Below are 23,295 nucleotides of genomic sequence, written 5' to 3'. Positions count from 1 at the left end.
TGTTTTCCTCCTCCTTGGACTCTCTGATCCAAGGTCACAGCAGAAACAATCCACAGGGTAACCTTGTCAGACCGAAGCTGCATGTGTCCACAGAGTTTCCTTGGATTACTCTAACACCTGGGCTTGCGGCTTTGCTTTCAAACTGTAATAAATCACAGCAAAAGTCAGCGAATGGGCGCACTTCTCAGGACATTTGACCTGTTTTCTTTTATAGGTGTTTCTTTTCTTATTGTCAGGAACAGCTTACACTTGTAAAAAAAGGACAGTCGAGGAAAGTACGAGAAATCAGGCGGAAATTAAGGAAACCGATATGCCTACAATGTGGAGCTACTCTAAAAAGCTGCTTCATCGTTTTATAGAATTTATAGAGCCAAAATATGTGAATACTGCATGACTTTCAAACATGCCAAAGACTTCACACGATGACTTCTAACTTCCATCCTACTGACAGTTTAATGAGGGGAAGTGACTCACTGTCGTCTCAAACAATGAAGGCCATTCTGTACACGCTTCTGCAGAAACGCTTTCTTTAGATTCACATTTCTCAGAACCTCCCAGACTTTATAAATCCTTATATAGACCCAAAATTCAACGAAAAACTAAAAGATAAGATGAAAATGAAAAAGCTATTTTTTTAGATCTTAGTGTATAAATAACGTTAGGTGATGAGTTACACTTTAAAAAAATGACGGGCAATGTTAAAAAAAAAAGGAGTTGGAAGTTGGTGTTGATGTTAATGTTGAGATAACTGAATAATTTGTGTGTATGTCATCTCAACTACTACTTGTGGGTCGGCTGCGGCTCAGTGCTAGAGTCAGTTGTCTCTCAACCAAAACTGATGGAAGGTCGGGGGTTCGATCCCCAGCTCCTGCAGCAACATGTCTGATGTGTCCTTGGGCAAGGCACTTAACCCCAAGTTGCTCCTGCTGCTTCGTCTGTGGTGTGTAAGTCTGTATGAATAAGTTAATACTGATGGACACTTTACACAGCAGCCTCTACCATCAGTGTGTGAATGTGTAGTTGTGGCCTGCGGTGTAAAAGCACTTTGAGGCGTCAGAAGACGAGAAAATCGCTATACAAACTCAAGTCCATTTATTTAACTATATGTATCATAATTTCAAGATTTCCAATTTAGAAAAAGATTTAATCGAAAATAAGAGCATGATCAAAGTGTAACAAGACCACAGGTAACTGAACTCAAAAGCACGACTCACAAAAAACAGTCTTTGGTTGGGGGGAACAAAAAACAGTCTTTACTTCTTCAGCAGACAGAATCCAAAAAAGTGATCCAAGAGGAAACAAAGGGCTTGTACGCTTCTCACAGGGGACAAAGACGAACTGGCACAGAAGGAAGGGAAGCCACAGACTAAATACTAAGGTGAGGGGGAAGACAACGAGATGCAGCTGGGAACAATCAGGGCGGGGCAGACAATCACACAGGTGGGAAACACATGAGGGCAGGAAGTGAAGGATCTGAAATGAGAGGAGAGGTTAGTGACCCAAAACAGAAAATAATACAAGTGGAATTAAAACATAACCTAAGACACAGAGCTGGACATGACACAAAGGATATAACTTGACCCAAAATATACTATACGATATGATCACTAATAAACTCAATGCATGAATGAAAAGGAAATACTGTGTTGACAAAACAACTCTCTTTTTTTAGTTTAATGTTTTTATAAATTCAATTTGAAGAGAAATTATTATTAATGAACACAAATTCATCCCAACTTATCATCTCACGTTCATCTTCAATTTGTAAGGCAGCCCAGACGCTAACCTCTTTTTAGTTCAAACAGAAGTTGTTGTTTTTTCATGTGCAACAATATGTTCTATACAAACAAATACAACACAAGTCCATCAATGAAAACAAAAATCCTCATCATCAATAAGGACTGAAAATGTTCCCTCACATACAGTCCTGATAATTGGACCTTAAACGTTGGTTATTCACTCACTCTCTGTATATGACTGTCCTTTGTAAAGAATATCTGCACACACATAGTTTTTCACATAAAGAAACCTGGTGATTCACATTAAATAAACTCAAATCTGAAAGATTTGATCAAACACTGCTCACTTAAACGTTGAAAACACAAGAATTTCAGTATTTTGTGTAATCATCTGGACACTTTTCAGCTTTGTATCCCACACACATTCTTATCTGCATCTTAAAGAGGACATATTATCCCCCTTTCCTATGGGTGGAGATACCAGGGGAGGGGAGGGGATTTTTTTTCTTTCCCAGAATCCCACTTGTGAAATCACAAGGAGAGCAAATTTGAAACTGAGTATAGTTCTCTATGTTGTAAGACTTATGCAGACCACAAACAAATATATTACCTAATAAATATATGTTCAAGAGCACTGTAAAAATGGATTTGTCATAATATGTCCCCTTTAAAAGAACAATAATCTTTAATAAACAAATAGTGTATCATTAAAGTATGATGGCAGGATCCAGGATTGTGTTTTTATTTCTTAATTAGTCATTGTCCATCCTTTGGTTTATATTTTGGATTAAGCCTTGCATTTAGTTCATTCATAAGGTTGATGTGAATCTGTTAACAGTAAAGCTACATAGTTATTACCAGTCATAAAAGTTCTTCTTTTAGCTCATGTAGTAAATGTAAAATGTCTCTGAGATGGACAACAATGTATTGCCAAACTTTTTTTTTTGTATCTAAATTGTTGAATGCACTTAATTGTTATTTGCAAAAACAATGTTTGCATTAACTGTAAAATCTATATCAGCGGGAAAAGTAAAAGCTTCTGTGTTTTCCTGCACATATTTGAGGGTGGAGTTCATCAGCTGCAAAATGCTTCCAGGCTGTTTTGCCAAACAGTAAAATGTCTGGACAGCTGGCGACTCACAGCGCACCGCCTGGCGCCCACAGCACTCCAGGCTGATAAGTACTGTGAGCAGAGGAAGGGGATATTCAGTCAGGGATGAGAGTCGCCATATTCTCAACAACCCAGAGAGCTGTAAAGTTAAATGGAAGAAACACCATCCGTGTGATCTAGAGCAGCAGTAACTTCGCGCACATGGGCGAACATTTGTCCGTTTCAGTGAGTTATTGAGAAAAAAACAAGTGTGAAAAAGTTAACCAAGCAGTAGAAGAATAACAGGAGGAAACTATGTCTAATTCTGGCTTCTATCAGGGGAACAATGAAAGGTCCTCTGGCTTGGCACGAGGACAACGACCACCGGATTTGGAGTTGTCAGAAACGGCGTTTTCCGCGCCTGATCCAGGAAGACCTGCCGGCAACGACGCGTATTTTCAAAGAGACAAAAGTTCTGGGGATGGCAACACTCCCACGGAGGTGCCTCATGTACACCTCCACCCTTACGTATCCCATCCTCGCATGTCCATGCGGATGTCAGTGTACAGCGCCGGGGTGCGTCCAGCCCTCAACCGCGCCTACATCCAAGGACGCGTGTATAACTTTCTGGAAAGGCCGTCTGGCTGGAAATGCTTCTTGTATCACTTCACAGTGTGAGTGTTTTATATTTAATTTTCCTAATCATCCGCTTCCATTGGGTATTCAAGGATATAATTGCAACTCTAAGATGCTAATTAAACAGGGAGTTAATTGCGCATGTAGAGCCTTGGAAGCCTTCACTACAAAGAACTGTTAATCCTGTGAATTTGAGAAAGATGCTGCACAGAAATCACAACACAACCAGGGCTCCCTGCAGAAATATTATAAAGATATTTAAGTCAGGCTATAGCAGATTAAAAAAAAATGCCATATAATTCATCTCAGACAAGAGCATCTGAGACAAAATACGCCCTCCGGGGAGTACTAAAGGGATATTATAAATATCTTTCATTTGGGGAATGTTTTCCTCAGCTCTGTTGGGTGTTTAATTTGCCAGAACAGTTTGAGTGCAGGAACACAGAGGAGGTGAACTCCTTTGCATTCCAAGAGGCTAAAACAACAGAGCTTTAAAAACAAATACAGGGCGATGTATGAATGACTTAGGGGACTAACAATTTTTTTGTGCCAGAACTGTGGCACAGACTTGATGACAAGTGTCTGGTGAATAGTTTGAAACACTTTGTTAATGTAAATGTAATTTACAGGTTTAATAAAATACAAAAGAAATAAAGTATAGCAGATACATTTATATCTTCTAAATCCCCTAAATCATGAAGATGTCCCTTTAAGGTTCACCAGCTAAATCTGATGTGACTGCTCTGTCAGTAAGCCTGAGTGTCACTTTTGACAAATGAAATGTAACTGATGATAAATTTCTCTCCGTATACAACTGATGTTGAACCAAAGGATGCATTTCACTGTTTCCCTGACTTGGTGTAACCCTTGTCAGTCAAGTAGATCCAGACTGGGTGTTCCTGCAGAGGTTTTGGAATGTAGGATATGATCTTCATGTGTGATGCCTGTCCCCACTCGCTGGCACTGATAGCAGGCAGCTAAACTTGGCAGCATGTGTGAGGCTGTGCAGGAGGCAGTGGCCCTGTCTGCCGCTGTCACCCTGTGACCCGGCGGTGTCGGAGGGGACGCAGGGGAATGCAGCCTGTCGCAGCGGGTTAGAGTCTCTGTGACTCAAAGGGAGCATGAGCCAACACAGTGCGGCTCAAATAGGTTAAAGCATTACCAAGGATAACAGCAAGATACACGCAAAGAGGGATGCTAGTGGCTACTGTGAGAGCAGGAAAAGTTCCTTTTTAAGCGTTATATCATCTGACTTCGCATCAGGCACTAACCAGCAAGATCAGGAGAAAGGCCACACTACTTGCTGATTCGAAGAAAGCTCACACTGCAGAGAACAACAAGAAACACCAGATGTTGCTCAACATGTTTTTTCAACAAGTGTCAGCTGTGAATTTCACTTCCTTTGGCGGTAATCTGCTTTGTTGGTATTTTTGAGGAAGAATCACTTCTGTGTCTGGGACTGTGCCAGCTCTGACTGATACGTTTCTGTCAAACTCACTGCTCAGTGGGAACGTGTTTGCCCCCCCCATGTCATTTTGTTTGGTTTTAATATATTTAGTAACATACCAAATGTAACTACTGATGATGTCACAATCGCTCATATTTGTCAGTTGTTTAGATACTGAGTGGGTGATCGCAGCTTGTAAACACTCTGTGAGAGTGATGCTGCACTTTTGTGATCTTACATTGCGAACTTGTCTAAACATGATGATCGTACATGCCAGAATAACACACATCCACATTTCAAACCGTTTCTGTATTCGCTGACTTTACACAGGCACATTGTTAGAGTTGTACAAAGATGATCTTCACGCTTCAAGACAGGAGGTCGCACTAAGTAATGAAGCACATCCTTGAATGTGAAGTGAACGAGAGACAGAGACAGAATGTACACAGCAGAAGTTCAATTCAATCTAATTAACTGACAACGGGGTCAAAAGAGCTGTCAAAATCCAGACTTGGAAAACATAACTTTATAAACCTTCAGTCAATTTATTTAGATAGAAAAACTTTTTTTCCAATGTGTAAACAGATGTACTTCAGATTGCTGCCCCCCTATAACTGACTACTTTGGAAAAAGGGAACATGCAGTTTAAACGATCCAATGCTGTAAACGTTTTTTTTTATATGCAATTTATGTACAACAGTAACCCATAATTACAGGGACTTACACTTTCCGTTCGAAAGCCAGATTCATACAGCACAAATACTGTCGACCATGCAGGAGAGACTTTTAAGTCAACAGCACTCGAGGCTCTGGTGGCCGAGTGGTTAGTTTGCTCGCCCCATGTACAGAGGCTATACAGTCCTCAAAGCCAGCGGCTTAGGTTCAAATCCCGCCTGTGGCTCCTTTCCTGCATGTCATTCCCCAATCTCTATCTCTCCCTGATTTCCTACTCTATCCACAGTCCTGTCCCTCTAAAAAAGGCACAATAAGCCCCCTAAAATAAGTGAGTGATTCAAATAAATCTTTTTTAACAAGCATAATGTAGACAGACACAACCCAAATCACCTTTCGTCACACGCTTTATAAAATGCCCTTTACACCACCAAATTAGGGCCCTTTGTGGGTTTTCAGGCAGATATTGTCCTTATTTTGGATATTCAAGGATATCACGTTGCATAGACTTGGAGGCAGACACATCTGGCTGTAGATGTTCTGCCTGATATATTCAGGATTGTAGTCTATCTTTACAAATATTTGCCGTTAAAGGCTACTTATTATTTCACGTTCTACATTATGTTTGTAAGTATGGCTGCTAGTTTGTTGGAAACTTTGTTTCAAGAGTGTATGGGCCAAGTTGGGCAGCAGAGATTAAACAGAGATTTTTAATCTCACTGAGGTTTTCCTGGTTAAATTAAGAAAATGAAAATAGTAATTTTTTGTGCCAGTGTTTTGTATATCCAATATAACAGTATATCGTGCTGGATTTAAAACCACACTCTAGGATTTCTGGTGATAAAGCCAGCTGTTTGTTGTAAGAGCATAATGTTTGGATGTCTGAAAGTCTAAAAGGGTTTTCTGAGGTCAGTCCAATCAGTTGTTTTTGTATGTTAGAGGTGGAGAAAGATAGTTAGGAACAAGCTTAGCTTTATCACTGACCCAGAACTCCATCCTCAGAGTCAGCCTTATCAGAGGAACCCCAGTGTGTTTGCACTTGCAAATGTGTGTGTGTGTGTGTGTGTGTGTGTGTGTGTGTGTGTGTGTGTGTGATGATATGGGATGCTTACCGAGACAAGGGTTAAAAGGAAAGCAATAGTTTTCTTCGCTGGAAAGGAGCATGCTATATATTCAGCTTTATGCGTAAGTAAAGTATGCCTCTGCTCGCACTGGGTGTCTGTGCGAAGAGTAAATGGGGTGTTTTGGTGCGGAGCAGCATGTATCCAGCCCACATGCTGGTTATAAATGAGTCGATCAGGAGAGTTTAGAGAAAATCCAAATCAGCCTCGGCTCCATTAAACCGAACTAGATGTTCTGTCAAACAGTATCAGTCTGGAGGAAGTCAATTCCGACACTATTTTTTACGATACAACAAACATGTTTTTGAGTTTATGCTCTGATATTCTTTTCAATTTGAGAAACACGATCTGACTGGAGCGGTTTGTGCTCTGCTTTATGTTTTATCAAGTGCAGTTAAGGTGTCTGTGCTTTTTGTCTTTTCCTCTATCTTAAAAAAACACAGGAGCCAGGATTGGTAATGGAACACAGAGACAAGGTCACTCACTGTTGACCACTACCTAACTGAGCTTTTAACCTCATGCTAACCCACATTGGGAATTTTCCTGTACCAAAATGTTGCAAACATATTTATGCAGTATTAGAAAGTACTTTCCCTTTCTCTTGCAGAGCTTTTGATGAAGAATATGACTGAAGATCTGTAGTTTTCCAAACGCTTCCGTACTCTGCGGTACTATTGAAAAAGTATTTGAAATGTTGACACCCTTAGGTAGTTCATATTACCAACATATATGATGTCACTCGTCAGCTTCCTGTTTTTTTTTCAAATAAGAATCAAACCCAGATGTCTTGGATGTAACATCTGTGTTTGTTTAGCCCCTCTATAGACCCTCGTTTGACTTCTGCCTTAAGGCGACTGGTTATGTGTTGGACCACTGACTAAGCTTACATATTCTGTGCTCAAGGATTTGTTGTTGCTTTGCATCACTTTAGTTGTGAGTTACTATGTTGTCTTTGTCACTTTAAAGCACTGTGCCTGTTGTTCCAAACGGGAGATTTGACGGAAACAGCCAGTGACATGGTCAGCAGTGTCTCTTTTAACTCTAACTCAGTCCCCTGTTTTGCCTTTACATGCAACACACACTACAAAACAGACTACAAGAGAATCTGTCCATCAATAATAGAAAAGGAGCAACGCTTTGAGCTTTTGTTCAGAGTTCAGTGAGGCCTCTGTAGATGAGCCAATGTGGTATTTTATGTGTTGCTACGCTGAGCCCACTGGAGGAAAAGGCAGTGAAATATGATAGTGCAGTTAGTATGGAGGGACAGGGGGAGTCAGCTCGTCTCAGATGGATTAAAAGTGAAGCTGCAAAGTATGCTCGGCATACTGAGTGTGTATGTTTACAGGCATTTCAAAACGTTCTGAAGTCATCTGAGCAGAGATTCTCTGACAAATTACAACCATTAGCATAACCGGAGTGTTTGCTTTGAAAAGTTTGATGTTCGTTTTTGTGTCTTTGATCCTCCTTTTAACTTTATGTTGCATATTTGAGCATATTTATTAGACTGCATCCCGACTTGTAGGCAGTTTTTTGATTGCACACTGCTGTTATTAATGGACAAATGTACCCATTTTGACACCCTGTAGAAGTCATTTTAAAGAAGACTCTGACCCCAAACTAAGATATTCCTGCTGCATTGACTGCTTGTTCAGATGTGTCAGACAGACAGGAAGAGCTGCTTTGTTAGCCGTGTCCATCTCCCCTCAGAAGGTCTCTCCCTCAACGTCTTTTATCTGTGTTGGTGTGTGTGTGTGTGTGTGTGTGTGTGTGTGTGTGTGTGTGTGTGTGTGTGTGTGTGTGTGTGTGTGTGTGTGTGTGTGTGTGTGTGTGTGTGTGTGTGTGTGTGTGTGTGTGTGTGTGTGTGTGTGTGTGTGTGTGTGTGTGTGTGTGTGTGTGTGTGTGTGTGTGTGTGTGTGTGTGTGTGTGTGTGTGAGAGAGAGAGTTAGTCTGAAGGGGGTTATTTGTATTCCTGGCCAGTGTTCAATAAACTCAGGCTGTAGCATGTTGTGATAAGGGTGCCCATGGTGCAAACACTGACTGGAAACTAGAACTCCCTCCACACATAGTTTCCATCGCTTGTACTCATATAGACGAGATAAAACTGAGGATCTTGAAGACTATTTTTTCAAACAAACATTTAAAATAACTCAGAGAAGAAGACTGTAGAGTAAATATATCCACCTACACCGCCCTGTTTTAGTAAGGTATGACAATTTAACTTATACTATAGTGTCCCGATTTCAATTTCATGGATCTTTTATTTTCTATAAAGGGGAAAAACAAGCAAATCTCTCTTTCTATACATTATAATGTGCTCTTGCAAAGTTACAAGAATTCTTGTGCATTTCTACAGAATGTAGAAGTTGACCCTGCCAGCAAACAAAATGGTTATTGGTCATAATTCAAGATCACAATGAGCTTGGCTAACAAGTTCATCAAACTGTTATTGCAAGAAAAAAAACGTTTTTTTATACTTAATACTTGATGCTTATAATGTTTATCAGAGATCACAAGTAGCATGCTAGCTCGCATAGATTGCAGGGCTGGTCAACCTATCATTTCTGGTGGTAATAAAAAAATGTAGCCAACAAAAGTGCAATTATGCCCTGACTTACTGTGTAGTTGTGATACACTTTCAAGAGGCATGACATTAGTCAGGAAGATTGTAATCAGATTTATTTTAAGCAACTTCATGTAGGAATTTTTTTAAGTGCGCTTTGGCCAAAGTGCTGCACATTTTAGTGAAATTTTGCGATTGCGGTCATAGTGGACAATATTGGGATTGCGATGTAATAAATTATATTTTGAGCCTCTAGATAAAACAATTCAACTGCCAAGCCTATTTTACTTTTTACTGGTCAAAATACATTTGTTTCAGTACATTTAATATAATTATTAATTAAAGCCCTCTGAAATGTACTCACCTTTGGCGCTTGGCTAGTAATTCTGGACTCTCATTGTTACGTTTACATACACACATACTCACATTTATTTGAATTGCAAATCGAAGCCTTTTGAGCGGTTATGTGATTGCACCTCGTCCTTTTACGATTGCGATTAGATTAATTGTGCAGCACTAGTTGGCGCCCTCTAAAGGCCTCTGAGTGCAACAGCACTGTTATAAAACACACATGAACCAAACTCATTTGTCTTGAAATAAAGAAATTATCTGTGATCACAAAAGGACAGCAGAAAAAAAAAGTTGAAGTTTGAGTGGCTTCTGTATAACAACTTACACCGTGTGTAAATGGCGTTGTCCAAAACCACACAATAACTTACCACCTCCAACTTAATCTCCAACAGTATAAACTGCATACTGCATACTAAACTGACAGTTAGTATGCTGTTAGCAACATACTGTGTCCCGTGTATATGCGTATATGCATGTGTCCCGTCATATCACCATCATCCATCCTGTATTTTCAGGTCCGTGCCACGTTGAATTATCTAGCATCTAGCTAGCAGTACCATAACCCACATCCAGAGATTTATTGTGTACACAAAATTGCCAAACCATGACTTCAGAACTCACTGCATACCCAATGTGAAGTCATTCTTAATATGAATAGTATGGAAGTATTCAGTTTGAGATGCATCCTATATGTATACAGATATACAACAGATCCATTGAAAGTCACATATTAGATTTCTGAAATTCAATCAGCTCCAGTTGTATCAGTGAGATGTAATATTTGCTCCTCTGGTGCTGCCCTACAATTTGACATAAATACTCTCAGCACATTTTCAATCTAAAGAGAAACAAGCTTTTAGGAGCCTCTCTGTTTCTTTTGATCGCGTTAGTTGTTGAAGTTTGTCCTTTCATCTGGGTTTGTTTGCCAAATGAACTCAGACGCTGTTAACGTGATTCCATTCAGAAGTTCTGCCCTTCAACGCGCTACGACTCATGCCAGCGGAAATGAAAAGTTAATGAGCTTGTCCTTTCGACAATGCCAATGCTTTCTACAAGTCGAATGCACATTCATTCTTAATTTACAGAGATGTTCTGCTAACAGACAAACATAATGAAATGGGGTGAAACGTAACTGCGACTTCAAGGCTGATCGCTGAGGCGATATTACAATAACAAACAAGTAGCGAGGAAAAAGGCCGCAGAGTGTTGTGAGTTTAAGCTTATGTCATCATCTATACTGCTGCCAGTCCTGCATACACATAGTTCCCCAACAATCAAATCAAACAGGATTTCTGCATCTGACTTGTATGGACACTGTGAGAAGTTATCGCTCAGGTTTATATTGTTTCCAGGCACTTTATGCAGAAAGTACAAGCTCTTCCTTCTTTTTAAATGGTTAAACATGCACGCATAAAAATCCTCAAGGTCTTTGATATGACATTTAACATCAACAGTTACTCATGAGTCAAAATGTCAAGGCTATATTAAGGGTAAAAGTGTTCTCTAAATAGGTAGAAGAGCCACAGACGTCTTATTGTTTCTGCATTTGAAATATATGTGACCTTGAAGGGAAGTACGGAGGAAGTCAAGGAGCATTTAAATTTCCTTGATAGTCTGTGTGGCTTGTGTATGTGTGTGGTTAGGGTGTGTTTTTTGTGCGCGCGCAAACCTGTCTGCTCATTATTTGGCAAGTTTGTCATGCGCTTTGCATTCACATGGTGGAGTCTAAAAGGTTCACAGAATTTCCTCCGGAGAGCTGTCCTTGAATGTTTGCTGGAATTCACTCAGATGCTTTTCATGACAGAAATATAAATGTAATGTTCTGCTTTCTTGAGTTCTGCTGTAAAAAAATTTCAGAAAACCCGACTCAAGCCAGACTCCAAAGTTGTCTGAGGTGGTTTTTTTTGGTGTTGAAATCAAAGTGGGAGATGTTGACATAAATATGAGGTGGAACACAGAAGAGTGATTTGAAGTGATCCGTGTTTGCCTGAACGTTACGGAAAGCTTTGATTGATGAAATATGAGTTCTAGAGAAATCCTTAGATTGGATGATATTTGTATGCATAAAACATGAATAAGAATGACGGCAATAAAACATAGAGAATAATCACACTTTATTAATAGGTGTTTTTGTTCCCCCCACAGGTTTCTCATGGTTCTGGCCTGCCTGATCCTCAGCGTTCTGTCTACCATCAATGAGTATGAAGCTCTGGCGCACGAAACGCTCTACTGGGTGGTGAGTGTAACGTTTGATGAAATTGAAAAGGGATTAGCAATAATATCATTGTTTTACCTCTAATTTGTATCTTAGTGTAATTGGATCTAATTCTATAAGATGTGTTGGTCTAAACACCAAACATCCCACTGGGTGATTTTTAATCCCGTGTTGGACGATCCAAGTGGAGTAGGGTTTGTGGTGTGATTGATGAAGGTTATGCTGCTGGGAATGTGGTTCAACACATTCAAACTTCTATGGCTATGTCAGAGATGAAATTGTCTTTGGGCATCCTTCAAAATGAAAGAGGTTTGAAAAGTTGGTCAAAAGGTTGACTTACTAGTTTTTTTTTTTTTTTAAATATGCAGTGTGCATCTCCATGCAGCTGCAAGCTTAAGCTTATACTGTAGAGCAGGTTGGACTCCAACAGGCAAAGGTTACATAAAGTTGGACAGAGTGACTCAACCAACATTGATAGCCTTCTTCCTTTTTGAACTCTCCGGGTCTTTATTGCTCTAAAAGGTCAGCTGTAGTAAGCGTTAGTGTTCTGTTCTCATCTGTTGATCCACTTAGAAAATCCAGGTTTATTTTCTTTTGCTTCCGAGAGCAATGGAAGCGGTTGTAACCAGAAGTCCACACTGGTATGTTCCTTTTATTATGAAAGGGAATTTTAAAACAAAAGATATCGTTGTTCAGACGAGTTTTGCAGAACCATTTTAGACCAGACTGTTGCCAATAACTGCCCTGAAAACACTTCATCACAGACCCATCCATGTACACTGAGCATGCACCAGCAGATGTTGAAAGGTACAAAGAAAACACAGGCAGCATTTAGTGTAGGTCTGATAACACCACAGGACAAGAGAATCACGTAATAAAACAAATACCACAACCACAAAAAAAAAAAATAACACAAAAACTACAACCACAAACGACCACAACAAAAACAATAAATACCGCAATAACAATGGCTATTACCACAACCAAAGCCACAATCATTACAATAACCACGACAACAATACAAATAACAACCACAAAAACCACAACTTCCAAACCGCCTACATCCTAAAACAAAAACCACCACAAACACATCCAATAATCACAATGATATCTAAATCATCAACCATTCAATATTGTATTGAAGAGTGTATGATTAAAAAAAAAAAAAAAAAAAAAAGCTTCTGTTTATTAAATGGCTTGTTGTTCATAACCTGCCAAATATTCTCAGATCTATTTCATGTCGTTGATGGTAGCAGGTGAATCTCTGAATTTCATGCAGTTACACACCCAGTGTTCTTTTCGATGGTTGATGGTTACATTGCAAGCCAATGTGAATAAGGCAGCTTTTTAAAAAAAACTTGAAGGTTTCAAAACAGCCTTATAGATGTATCCACATATGTGTTGGGCCTTTAAGGATGCACATACTGTTTCTTCACCACAGTGTTTCTTTAATGATCCTGACCATTGGTCCATGAACCACATGTGTGTCTGAGAGATACGAGTGGAGTGATTGAGATGAGGGGAAAAAAACAGAACCTCAAAAGCAAGATACACCTTGTTTTTTCTTTTAACACCACTGTTTATGTTTGTTGATACAGCCTGCAGCTTTTTCTCCTGATCTGATCTTTCCTTTGACTCTCACCATCTGCTCGGCTCTTCTGTTTGTCTCTGTTTTGTTGGCTTACATCTCCACACAGGCCTGATTCTGATATATGAAGTAGTTAAGGAGGAGTTTTGCTCCCATCCTGTGTCAGGCAACTCATTTAAATAAATTATGGTGCTCATAAAACAATGCAGCTAATGGACATTGAGTCATTGTGCAGTTCTTTGAAATGACACCTATAAGCTTGTTTAATAAAGCACAGAATCAATTTCAAGGTAAACAAAGATGTTAAATTCATTTCAATCGTCTTTTTTGATTGATTATATTCTGCTGCAATCAGCATCATGATGAACACGCTGCTAAAATAACAAAATATCAAACTGCAGATTTTGTTGTTCGAAAAAGCAATTTCATGGGTTTATTGACCTACCCGCTGCCTTACAAAAAACAATTTAGGGACACTTTAGATGGAAGAACAAAGCCTCTTTTTTCCGCAAACTATTCCAGGGTGTCCCACTGGCGTTAGAGGTCGAAGGCTCCTCCTCTGAAATCAATAGTAAATGGGAAAAAACTTAACCCTGAGACATCAGCTGCTGAGCGGAGGAACTGTTTGGGTGCTGGGTGAGTCACTCAAGCTCAAACAAAAGTAAACCCACCGAGAAAGGATGAAGAAGGGCTCGATGATTTTCTTCTAAGGAGGACTGGAACGTGCCACATGTGACAAGTTCACCTTGGACTGGGGATAATAGGATGAAATGGTCATGGTGATTCATGTGCTGGCAGAGCAGAAACATGAATCCTACAGGTTCATTGTTGGATTTAAGAAAGCTGATGCATCTGTGAGTGAGTCGGATGTGTGATTAAAAAAAGAATTAAGTCGATAAATACCCAAATATTTTGAAATATGTGCTTTGGTTCCCAGCTTTAGGTTCACCCCCTGTGGATATTTAATCTTCTTATTCTTCTCGCCAACACAGATAATGAATAATTAATTTTTGCTATGCTTCTAAACCCTCAAAAATCTCCAGCGTTCATCTTTTGCAGCCTCCATCCCCAAAGGGCCTGTTTTTGTACTTTGTGCTTGCTGCTTTAGAGATTTGCTCTGACCCTGCAACTCTTTCATTCTCTCCTCCCCCATCATAGAAGCTGCTTCTTTTGTCTTCTTTCTTTCTTCTTGCACACTCAAGGTTAACACAGCCCGCTCGGTTCTGTGCTTGGAGATGCAGCTCTGGCTGATGGTGTTTGTAGTAGTGGCGTGTTGGGCCAGATGCTTGGCGGTTTGCCCAAAAGATCCACGTTCTCTGAAGAGGTTGTGCACTTCAAGGATGTGAGTTGGCTGTGAACTACTGAAAAGTATCGCTGCAGGTTATGTCAATCTGCAAAGTCCAATTGAAATACATATAACATTTTAATCTTGTTTTTTTACTAACCAAAGTCCCTGTTACTCATGACAATGAGTGGACAATTGCAGGACATTCAGGCCCTGAAGATCCTGGGTACAGCGTACGGCATTAGGCGTATGCATAGTTTTCCATTATGGTGACTATCTTCTGTTTTAGTTTCACAAACATTTAAAGGCTTTATATGCGATTTTTTGATCCAGTAGATGTCGCCCTTGAGCACCAGCATGAAATCAAAACAAACGGCTCTTTGGCCACACCTCCTCCATGCTGTAGCCTCCCTCTCTACTCCAGCAACACACCTCCGAGTCCAACCCCCCTCAACTTGCGTTCGCAAGGAGTCAAGCTCTAGCGGTGGATAACATTTCCCTTGTAAAAGCTTTCTTACGGAAAAATGTCAAGTGACGAGGTAAGTAAGACGTTTTTAGTAATGTCATTGTTAAAGCGTTATTTTTTATATCCCGAAGATATGCACCTGTGTTAGGAGCTATTTTTTTTTCAACTCCGGAGTAGGCGAAAGTAACTTTTAGCTTGCAGTTTGCACTGCTACTGCTAGTTAGCCATCTTTTACCATTAGAATAATTTTGGTGATTGTAAAATGCTAGAAACAGCAATGAATAAGTGTTTTCACTTGAATCCCTCTGAATGTTTGCCATTTTTTTACAGTCGGATGTCAGTATGGCTGCTGAAGCAGGCTGCAGCGACCGGCTACCGTCGACGAGGGGCCGGTCCAGTGTCCGAGGCATTCGCCCTTTACTGCCTTGATGCAGGTGTTTTGCAGGTCCACAGGAACTTCAGGGAGGACATCACTCTACTTGGCAGGGCAAGGGAGCCAGCGCAAGACAACCGGGAGTACCGCTTTGCTGCATACAGAAGCTTTATATATTGGAAACCGGTTGGTAATTCCCAGCTGCTGTGTGTAGAGGATTATAAGTGGCCTGATACCTATGCTCAGTATACTGGATATATTCCTGGCCACTAGCAAAACTTCTTTTACATGTGGCTACATGCACATTTGGGGCATCAAATGCCAACACCAACTTGTTTGAAGTGCTTTGTATTCCGTTAGAATTATGTTGCATTTTTTTAAATAAATCAAATTTTGTGATGTAAAAGGTCTGATCAATTGCATATCCTCTTCATGATCTGTGAAAACCACATACACATTTTCTAGTAGGAAGTAAAAGGTTTCCTCTTCTATGCATTAGCTAGTGAAAACACATAAGTAAGCCACAGTGTTCTTGCTTTTTGTCAATTACATGACAGTGAGCTGTTAATATTTACAAAGCAGAAGCATGTATGCATATATTTGACATGTCTACACAGACAAGCATAGTCATTACAGCATGTGACTATCACACTGTAATTGAGTTTGATTTTTGGGATTGTGATCTTTTGTGACAAAGATTAAAAACATTTGAAGCAGTCTTCTAAAAATAAAAGATCATCATTTACAGGTACAGACTAAATAAGCCAACCAATTTACAGAAAAAAAACAGTGTGAACAGTTAGACAAAAAATGCAAAATGTGTTCGTACATCTTGAAAAGAAAAAATACTGGTATTAAATGCTGATATTATTGAACTTACCAGCCTGTGATAAAACAGCACCATTGGTGCAAAATGGATATTTGTTTGACAAAGTCCATAAAGTCATCAAAAAAAGGTGTGTTTGAAGTGATTGGTTCGAGGGTCGTAGCAAAAGGCACTTTTGTTTTGATGCGGGGAGCAAATTGCTGGTTTTACCACAGCATGCGGTCCTCCTATATTACAGCAGCTGTACTTGTAGCCAGAAACTGCAGATGAATGTTCTTACAAAAGGAGGCCATGTGCTTTCACAACAGCTCTTGTTGTCATTCTGGCTGTGCTGGATCTGCAAATGGGGACCAAAAATATAAAATTGTAAGTAAATTATTATAAATTGAATTCAAATATTCACATCTAATACTCTTCAGTTAATTCACATTTTTATGAATTACATACCAAGACCTCGTCTGAGTTGTTTCTCAGCAAGTTCTGCAGTGGGTGGGGGGGGAATGGGTGCCAATGGTCCAAGCTTCCGGGGGTCGTCTGGACGCTGTTCCCTTGTCAGGGGCATCCCTGCTCCTGAACAGAGCCTCCTCGACACAATCCTGGCCTGCAGGACCCTTTTCAAATCTGAAAGAAATAACAGCACACATGAATTCAATTATCCTTAGAAACAGTAAGTTTGATCTCCCCAGCCAAAACATCGTTTTCATGCATCTGTATTGTAGAGAATCTCAGTAGCTACAGATTAGATTAGTGACCCGCCGTAGTTTAGCCGAGAGCATGCCAACAAACAGCCTGAGCTTGGACGTTACTATACAGGATTTCTAACGACTGTATCTGCTACATCATAGCTGGAGTAGGGAAATTCAAAAAACAAACGACCGTATATGTTTTCGTAATAATACCCAACTCTTCATAACCGCTCATATGCAACTCGTTAGCTTTGCAACTACTTCGGCTTGGCCTATTCAGGTGTTGCCTAACGCTTCGAAGCCAATTCTGTTTCTGTACTAAAAAGCATCAAATGAGAATAACCACATTGATCAAACAAACAATCGATTCTAAAATATCTAGAAAGAATGCATGTTTTAGCTCGAGCCTGTGGCCGGCATTGTTGTGCTAGCAGACTAATGTTAGCATATTGTAGTTAGGTCGTAGCTTTACATTGCACATTACACGGAAAGACCATGCTTTTAAACACTTACGTACCATTCAAATAAGCAGAGCGTCTAGTCAGTGACAAAAAAATAGAAACGTTTATGCCTGGACCAGTAGGAATCTATCGGGGTACTTACGCATCCAGGAGAAGCAACGCCAGCTCAGAGTCGTGTTCGAGCCCCTTCGTTGAGCGTAGGGCTCTCCATCGTGGAAAAGCCAGCCCAATGTTGATTCGAGTTCTACTCCGGTCTTTGTCTGCTGCTGTTCTAGCAAAAGACCGTTATTTTTTAGGTGGGGGACCAGCCGGTGGAAGGTCTTCCGTCGTACGCTTTGCACTGGAGTCCGCCATTTGTAACACTTCTTCCCTCGGTGTAGGGGCGGTCTGCGGCTGCGCTTTTATACAAGGGTAGCGGGCCTAAAGAAGGGGGCGGCCGGGCCGGCTAGATAAACATTGCTTCTATATCAACAAAGCCAATGGGACTGGAGCTTCTCACTCATTGGAAACAGTCATGACTCAGAGAGTTATATACAACGGACATACTTGATTTCTGATGCATTTAAGTGTGAAAAATCACATATAAAGCCTTTAACGTATAGTATGTGGACAATGCATCTACACCTCATCCCGTTGTACAAATGTAAAGCCAAAATACCCCAAAATGGTCGCTGACATTGCACAGGTGATGTCGTTTGGAGACAAGATATGCACAGAAGGAAACTGGCTGGTGGAACCGCAGAAATGATGCTACGCCCTTAACTTCACTGAAGCACACAATAAACAAAGAAATGGAAAATCGTAGATCCTTCATGTCCTATTTTCTTTTCCTCAAAGATTTATTTTTGACGTTTTTGTGACTTTGTTGGAGAGATAGGACAGAACCCGGGCCGCCCACTTGAAGGACTACAGCCTCCATACATGGGGCGCGCGCACTAACCACTGCACCACCAGTGCCCCAGATCCTTCATGTCCCTTGTTTCAAAGCAGACTCTAACGGTTATGGAAAGTTTAATGACTGTATTGTTAGGTTTTATTATGTTGTCTCTTGCCTATGCTCTGCAAACATTAAGAATGCTGCACGGAGTTGCATTTGTCCACTGAGCTGTCAATCATGAAGTTACATCAGCTTTTTTTTTTGCAAAATATAGAACGAATAAATATAAGAACATAAATAATAATATATATAATAACATAAATAAGCATTATATAAAAACTAGTTGACCAAAAATTAATAAAATAATAAAATTATTATATTATTTTTTATTATATAAAAGTTCAAACATAAACTGTGCAAACTGTGCAGATTACTAGTTCCTCGAGCCCTGTCGGTTTGGACAGTTGTATACAACCGAGATGGAGTTGTTTTTACGGACTTACTCTTTACTCGTTTTCATTTTCAGCGATGATCAGATGAACAGCGCTGCGGCGCAAAAGGGGAGGGGGAGACCCGTCTGTGTGGGAGCATAACGGCATGATAGATAAACACCCTCCCTACCCACTCCCACAATAATGGACAAAGAGATGTTAACAAGACGAGAGTAGTGTGCCGTCTTTGTTCAGCGGACATCGGGTACGTCGCAATGTTTAATTTAAAATGTTATTAAAAAGTAACCTCAACAGGTGTACAAGTGAACTGTTGATGCTGCACTTAGCCCAATGTGTAAAAGGGACATTTTTAAATGTTCCTAATAAAGAAAAAAAGTGTTGCATCAGGTCCCTTGACTGTACCGAAAATGTACCGACCGAAGCTTCAAAACTTGGAACCGTACCGAACCAAATTTTTTTGTACCGTTACACCCCTACCCACTATACAAATGTAATTGTAGAAGACTTTACATAAAACTGAGGTCAGGGGGTGTTGGTGGCGCAGTGGTTAGTGCGCATGCCCCATGTATGGAGGCTATAGTCGTCCAAGTGGGCGGCCCATGTTCAAATCCGACCTGTGACTCCTTTAGTGCATGTCATTCCCCGCTCTCTCGCCCTGATTTCTAACTCTATCCATTGTCTCCTAGCTCTACAATAAAGGCACAAAAAGCCCAAAAATGGATTTGTACATTACTGTTCATGCATCAAACATGCACAATGTCCTAAAATGTTCAGAAGTGCTGCTCTGCATTTGTGAAAGAAGGGTTGAAGACTATGAAGTAATTTATAAATGCAAATAATTTATTATAAATGGGGCATTAGTGAGGTTTGGGATAGAGCAGTGATTGGGGGGGGGGGGGGGGGGGTAGAGATTGATTGTGGGAAGTAATGAGGTTTGAGAAGAGGTAGATAAAATGAGGGTCAAATGAGGATCGATGATCAGAGAGGTAGAAAGATGTTGTGCAGGGGAGCTCAGGGAGAGAGACTCAGTGTGGGGGTGATGACTTGATGAGGTGTTCTAGTTTTATAGCCCCCCCATGTGGTTCATGTAATGAGACGGAAGCAGGTGAGGAAGCACAGAGAAGCGGATTAGATGACAGAGGGATTTGAGAGGTAAGTGATCAAAAGAAAGTGATTAGGCACAGGTTGGACAAGATAAAGGATGGCTTTTTATTACTTAGACTTCACAATTACTAGAAGAAGAAGAAGAAGAGGAAGACACTATATTAATCCCTTACTGTTTGTTTCCGTGACATGTTACATCCACATCAGCCAGGAATACACAAATACCCATGCATAAACACAATCCTATGGACATGCATTAATGGAGAGATGTCCAAGTGTGGGCCAGCTCCTGAACGGTAGTGGCTTTGGTGCCTTGCTCAAAGGAACCTCTGCAGTACTTGGGAATTTACCTACCAACTCTGCAGCAACCAGACAATCTTTCCATCTAGGGTCCGTACCCGGACTTGAATCACTGACCGTCTGGTTTCCAAAAAAGTCCCTATGGACTGAGCTACTGCTGCCCCTCCACTGCACACTGGAAATACCCCAGATTCTGCAGAGAGCGAGAGAAAGGGAGAGAAAACACACCCCAAACCAACATATTTTACAAAAAGTAGAACAATGACAGAAGGGCCAAGGGTAATAACACTGGATCTTAAAGCTGCACAGCTGGAATAAGTAAACATTTTGGACAATTATATATACAGTATCTGGGCACATAGACAATAAGCTGCACTGTAACAAAAATACAGATGACTTGTACAAGAATGTTCAGTATTTATAAGGCGACTCGGCAGGAGTATTCTGAAGATGCATATGCTTTTTAAATTCCTTATCTGGTGCAATTTAAGGATTATGCTACCTCTCAGTGTTACCACCAATACTCCTGCCAATGTAACTGCGATTACTTTCCACTAAGCTTACTTCTGATTCTTAAGATTCTACTTCTAATGATAACCTGATAACAAATGACAACCAGTAAAGGGAAAAAAGTAAGTATGAATTTTTTAACAATAGGATTGTAATGATTTTAACTGAGGAGAGTTCAGAAATGAATATTTGGTGGGCTCATTTCTTGAAGTGCTCTCTAAAAAAATCAAGAGCCCAATCCAAATTTTCTTCTAATCATCATCTCATGCAGGGAAAGCCATTCAATTGTAGTGTGGGTTTACTTTCAACACAGGCACATCCCATTGTACTTAATGAGATACTGAATTGATGATCTTGACAAGCTGTCAAACAAAGCAAAGCAGCTTGAATCTTTGTTTCCAGAGTGGCATGAAGTCACTCAACAGCAAAGGTGAAAGACTGGTAGCATGCCAAGATGCATGAAAGCTGTAATAAAAAAAATCTGGGTAGAAACAATAGTATACTATCTATTTGTTTGGTTTGTTTGGGGGGGCTTTGCCTTGTGAATAGAGACAGTGAATAGAGAAGGAAATCAGGGGGGGGGGGGGGGGGCACGGGTCAGAATTGAACCCGCCTGCTTGGAGGGATGTAGACTCCATAAAAGGGGTGCGACCTAACCGCTATCATCGCCCCCAAGTATTCCGTGATTTAAAATGAATATCAACTTGTTTTCTTCTGATTTTCGCTTCCTGACAACTACACTGCAGCGGTTTGTTTTCTCAAGCTCTTACCGAAATAAAATACAGAAATAAGAAATTGTTAATTTTATTCAAACACAAACCTTCAGTAAAACTAAAGGTGAAAAAAAAACATGTTTGCAGTGGTACCTTGTTTTTTTTTTTCACCTTGATTTCCTACTTTTTTTTGTTACTCTATATTTTAATTGATCACTCTTGGAGGAAACTCAAGTGCCAGGTTGCCCATATCTGCATACCTTGTGTTATCTTATTCACAGAGACCCTCATCTTAAAACGAGTGGACTATCTGTGGAGCAGATCCCCCACAACTAATTTCTAGAAGAGTTCCTCCTGCAGTGAAAAAACAGGGGATCAGAGCTGGTACTAATATACTCCTTTCTTACTAGATCTACTTAAGTATTAGCCACCAGTTAAAGAACACCTATACTTGACACAAAAATAATACTCAGGACTGGACCTGTAGTCTGATCCTTGTCCCCGCCTCATTTCCTTAAACCTGAGTGAATACCTAAAGTCTATCACAGGCACTTCATGGCAGAATTGGAATTTGTTCACATGTCATTCTGTTTTCCTGCAGACTTTTTCTCTGTGGTTTTCCCGCCTGCGCCGTCTCAAAAGTTGAGCTCGACAGATGATTCATGATTGTGGAAACAGTGGTTGACAACACAATCTAAACTCAAGCTGCACTTTCTTGATTGATCTGGAGTTCTTCAGCCCAATCTCAGAGTCTTCTTCTTCAGTTTTATTCGGTCAAAAGCTCTGAGAAAAACGAAAAACTGGACATGAGAGGAAACTGCTGTGTCCAAGGTCAGAGTTATCTTTTCAAGCACATCCAAAAACAACAGTTGTGATTCTCCCCCATGCCTGTTTGTGCATCCTTCCTGTTTGTTAATGGATCCTGTTTTTTTTGGATGGACCATTTGTTTTTCATCCTTGAAGTACAAATCCTCACTGAATAAATTAATGGAACGCAGTGTTTCTTCATTCTGCCTTCCAAGAACACGATTAAACATCTTATTAATCCAATTTTTGACTTAAAAGACATGCTCTGTTACATTCACTGCCGTTGTAATCTTTGTTGCTGATGGAGATAAACACCACTGATACATCTGAGCTGAAAAAAAAATCCCCTGCTGTAAAACATGCAGCGCATTTTCTGCCTGAATCCCCCCGCTGAGTTCCTCTCATCGTTCACAGCAAAAGGATGGTGTCGCCATTAAAAATCTATAAAAGGCTATTGATTCACTTTCAGACAGCTTCATTTCCAATTGCTTGTCAATGATTAAGAGACATGTGATGGTAATTTCATTCTCATTCACACCAGTTCATTTGTTTCAACATGTTGGTGTAATTGTGTGCTGTAATTGATTTTTTGTCTTTATATCCATCTCTCCTTGAGGAGCGCTGGAGGGAACTAACGTTGCTTACGAGGCTTTAATTGTGAAGCTTCGATGAGGATTGTGTCAAGCATTGAACACATGCTGTTGTGGGGGATTGTTTCAGTTATTGTCACGTGAAATCTAAATAATAATGAATGAGAAGCAGAGAAAAAAAAGCAAAGGAAAAGATAAGATGAAGCTACTGCCAGCAGCTAGCTTAGCTTAGAAGAGAGGATGGAAATAACCTGGGAAGTGTTAGCATAGATCCCACTAAACATAACAACAACAACAACCGCCTTCCAGCAACTCTGACATTTACTTATTACAAATTGATACCTAGAGGGTTTATTTTCATGATTTCCTGGATTCTTATCATCACAGTAATGCTCTCCAGAAATCAGTAATGGCTCCAAGAAGCTC

The 23,295-nt window shown here is 40.2% G+C and overlaps 1 protein-coding gene and 1 long non-coding RNA gene across 2 annotated transcripts in view; one reads left to right on the top strand and one right to left on the bottom strand.

The window, feature by feature from the left end:
• Nucleotides 1–2,844: 2,844 nt before the first annotated feature.
• Nucleotides 2,845–23,295, top strand: part of kcnq1.1 (potassium voltage-gated channel, KQT-like subfamily, member 1.1) — a 59,050-nt gene continuing 38,599 nt past the window's right edge. The window contains exons 1-2 of the mRNA XM_061063511.1: nucleotides 2,845–3,503; nucleotides 11,762–11,852. Coding sequence (XP_060919494.1) covers nucleotides 3,145–3,503; nucleotides 11,762–11,852 — 450 coding nt within the window. The 5' untranslated portion in view covers nucleotides 2,845–3,144. The remainder of the gene's footprint in view (nucleotides 3,504–11,761; nucleotides 11,853–23,295) is intronic.
• On the bottom strand, nucleotides 16,411–18,036 carry LOC132980214 (uncharacterized). The gene is made up of 3 exons (XR_009674147.1): nucleotides 17,659–18,036; nucleotides 16,817–16,990; nucleotides 16,411–16,706 (listed from the first exon to the last, which is right to left on the bottom strand). It is a non-coding gene; the product is annotated as an uncharacterized LOC132980214 (long non-coding RNA).

Source organism: Labrus mixtus, chromosome 1 (genome assembly GCF_963584025.1).
Source record: "Labrus mixtus chromosome 1, fLabMix1.1, whole genome shotgun sequence".
Taxonomy (NCBI): Eukaryota; Metazoa; Chordata; class Actinopteri; order Labriformes; family Labridae; genus Labrus; species Labrus mixtus.
The sequence above is the reverse complement of the archived record's forward strand: the minus strand, read 5'-3'. Positions and strand labels throughout refer to the sequence as shown.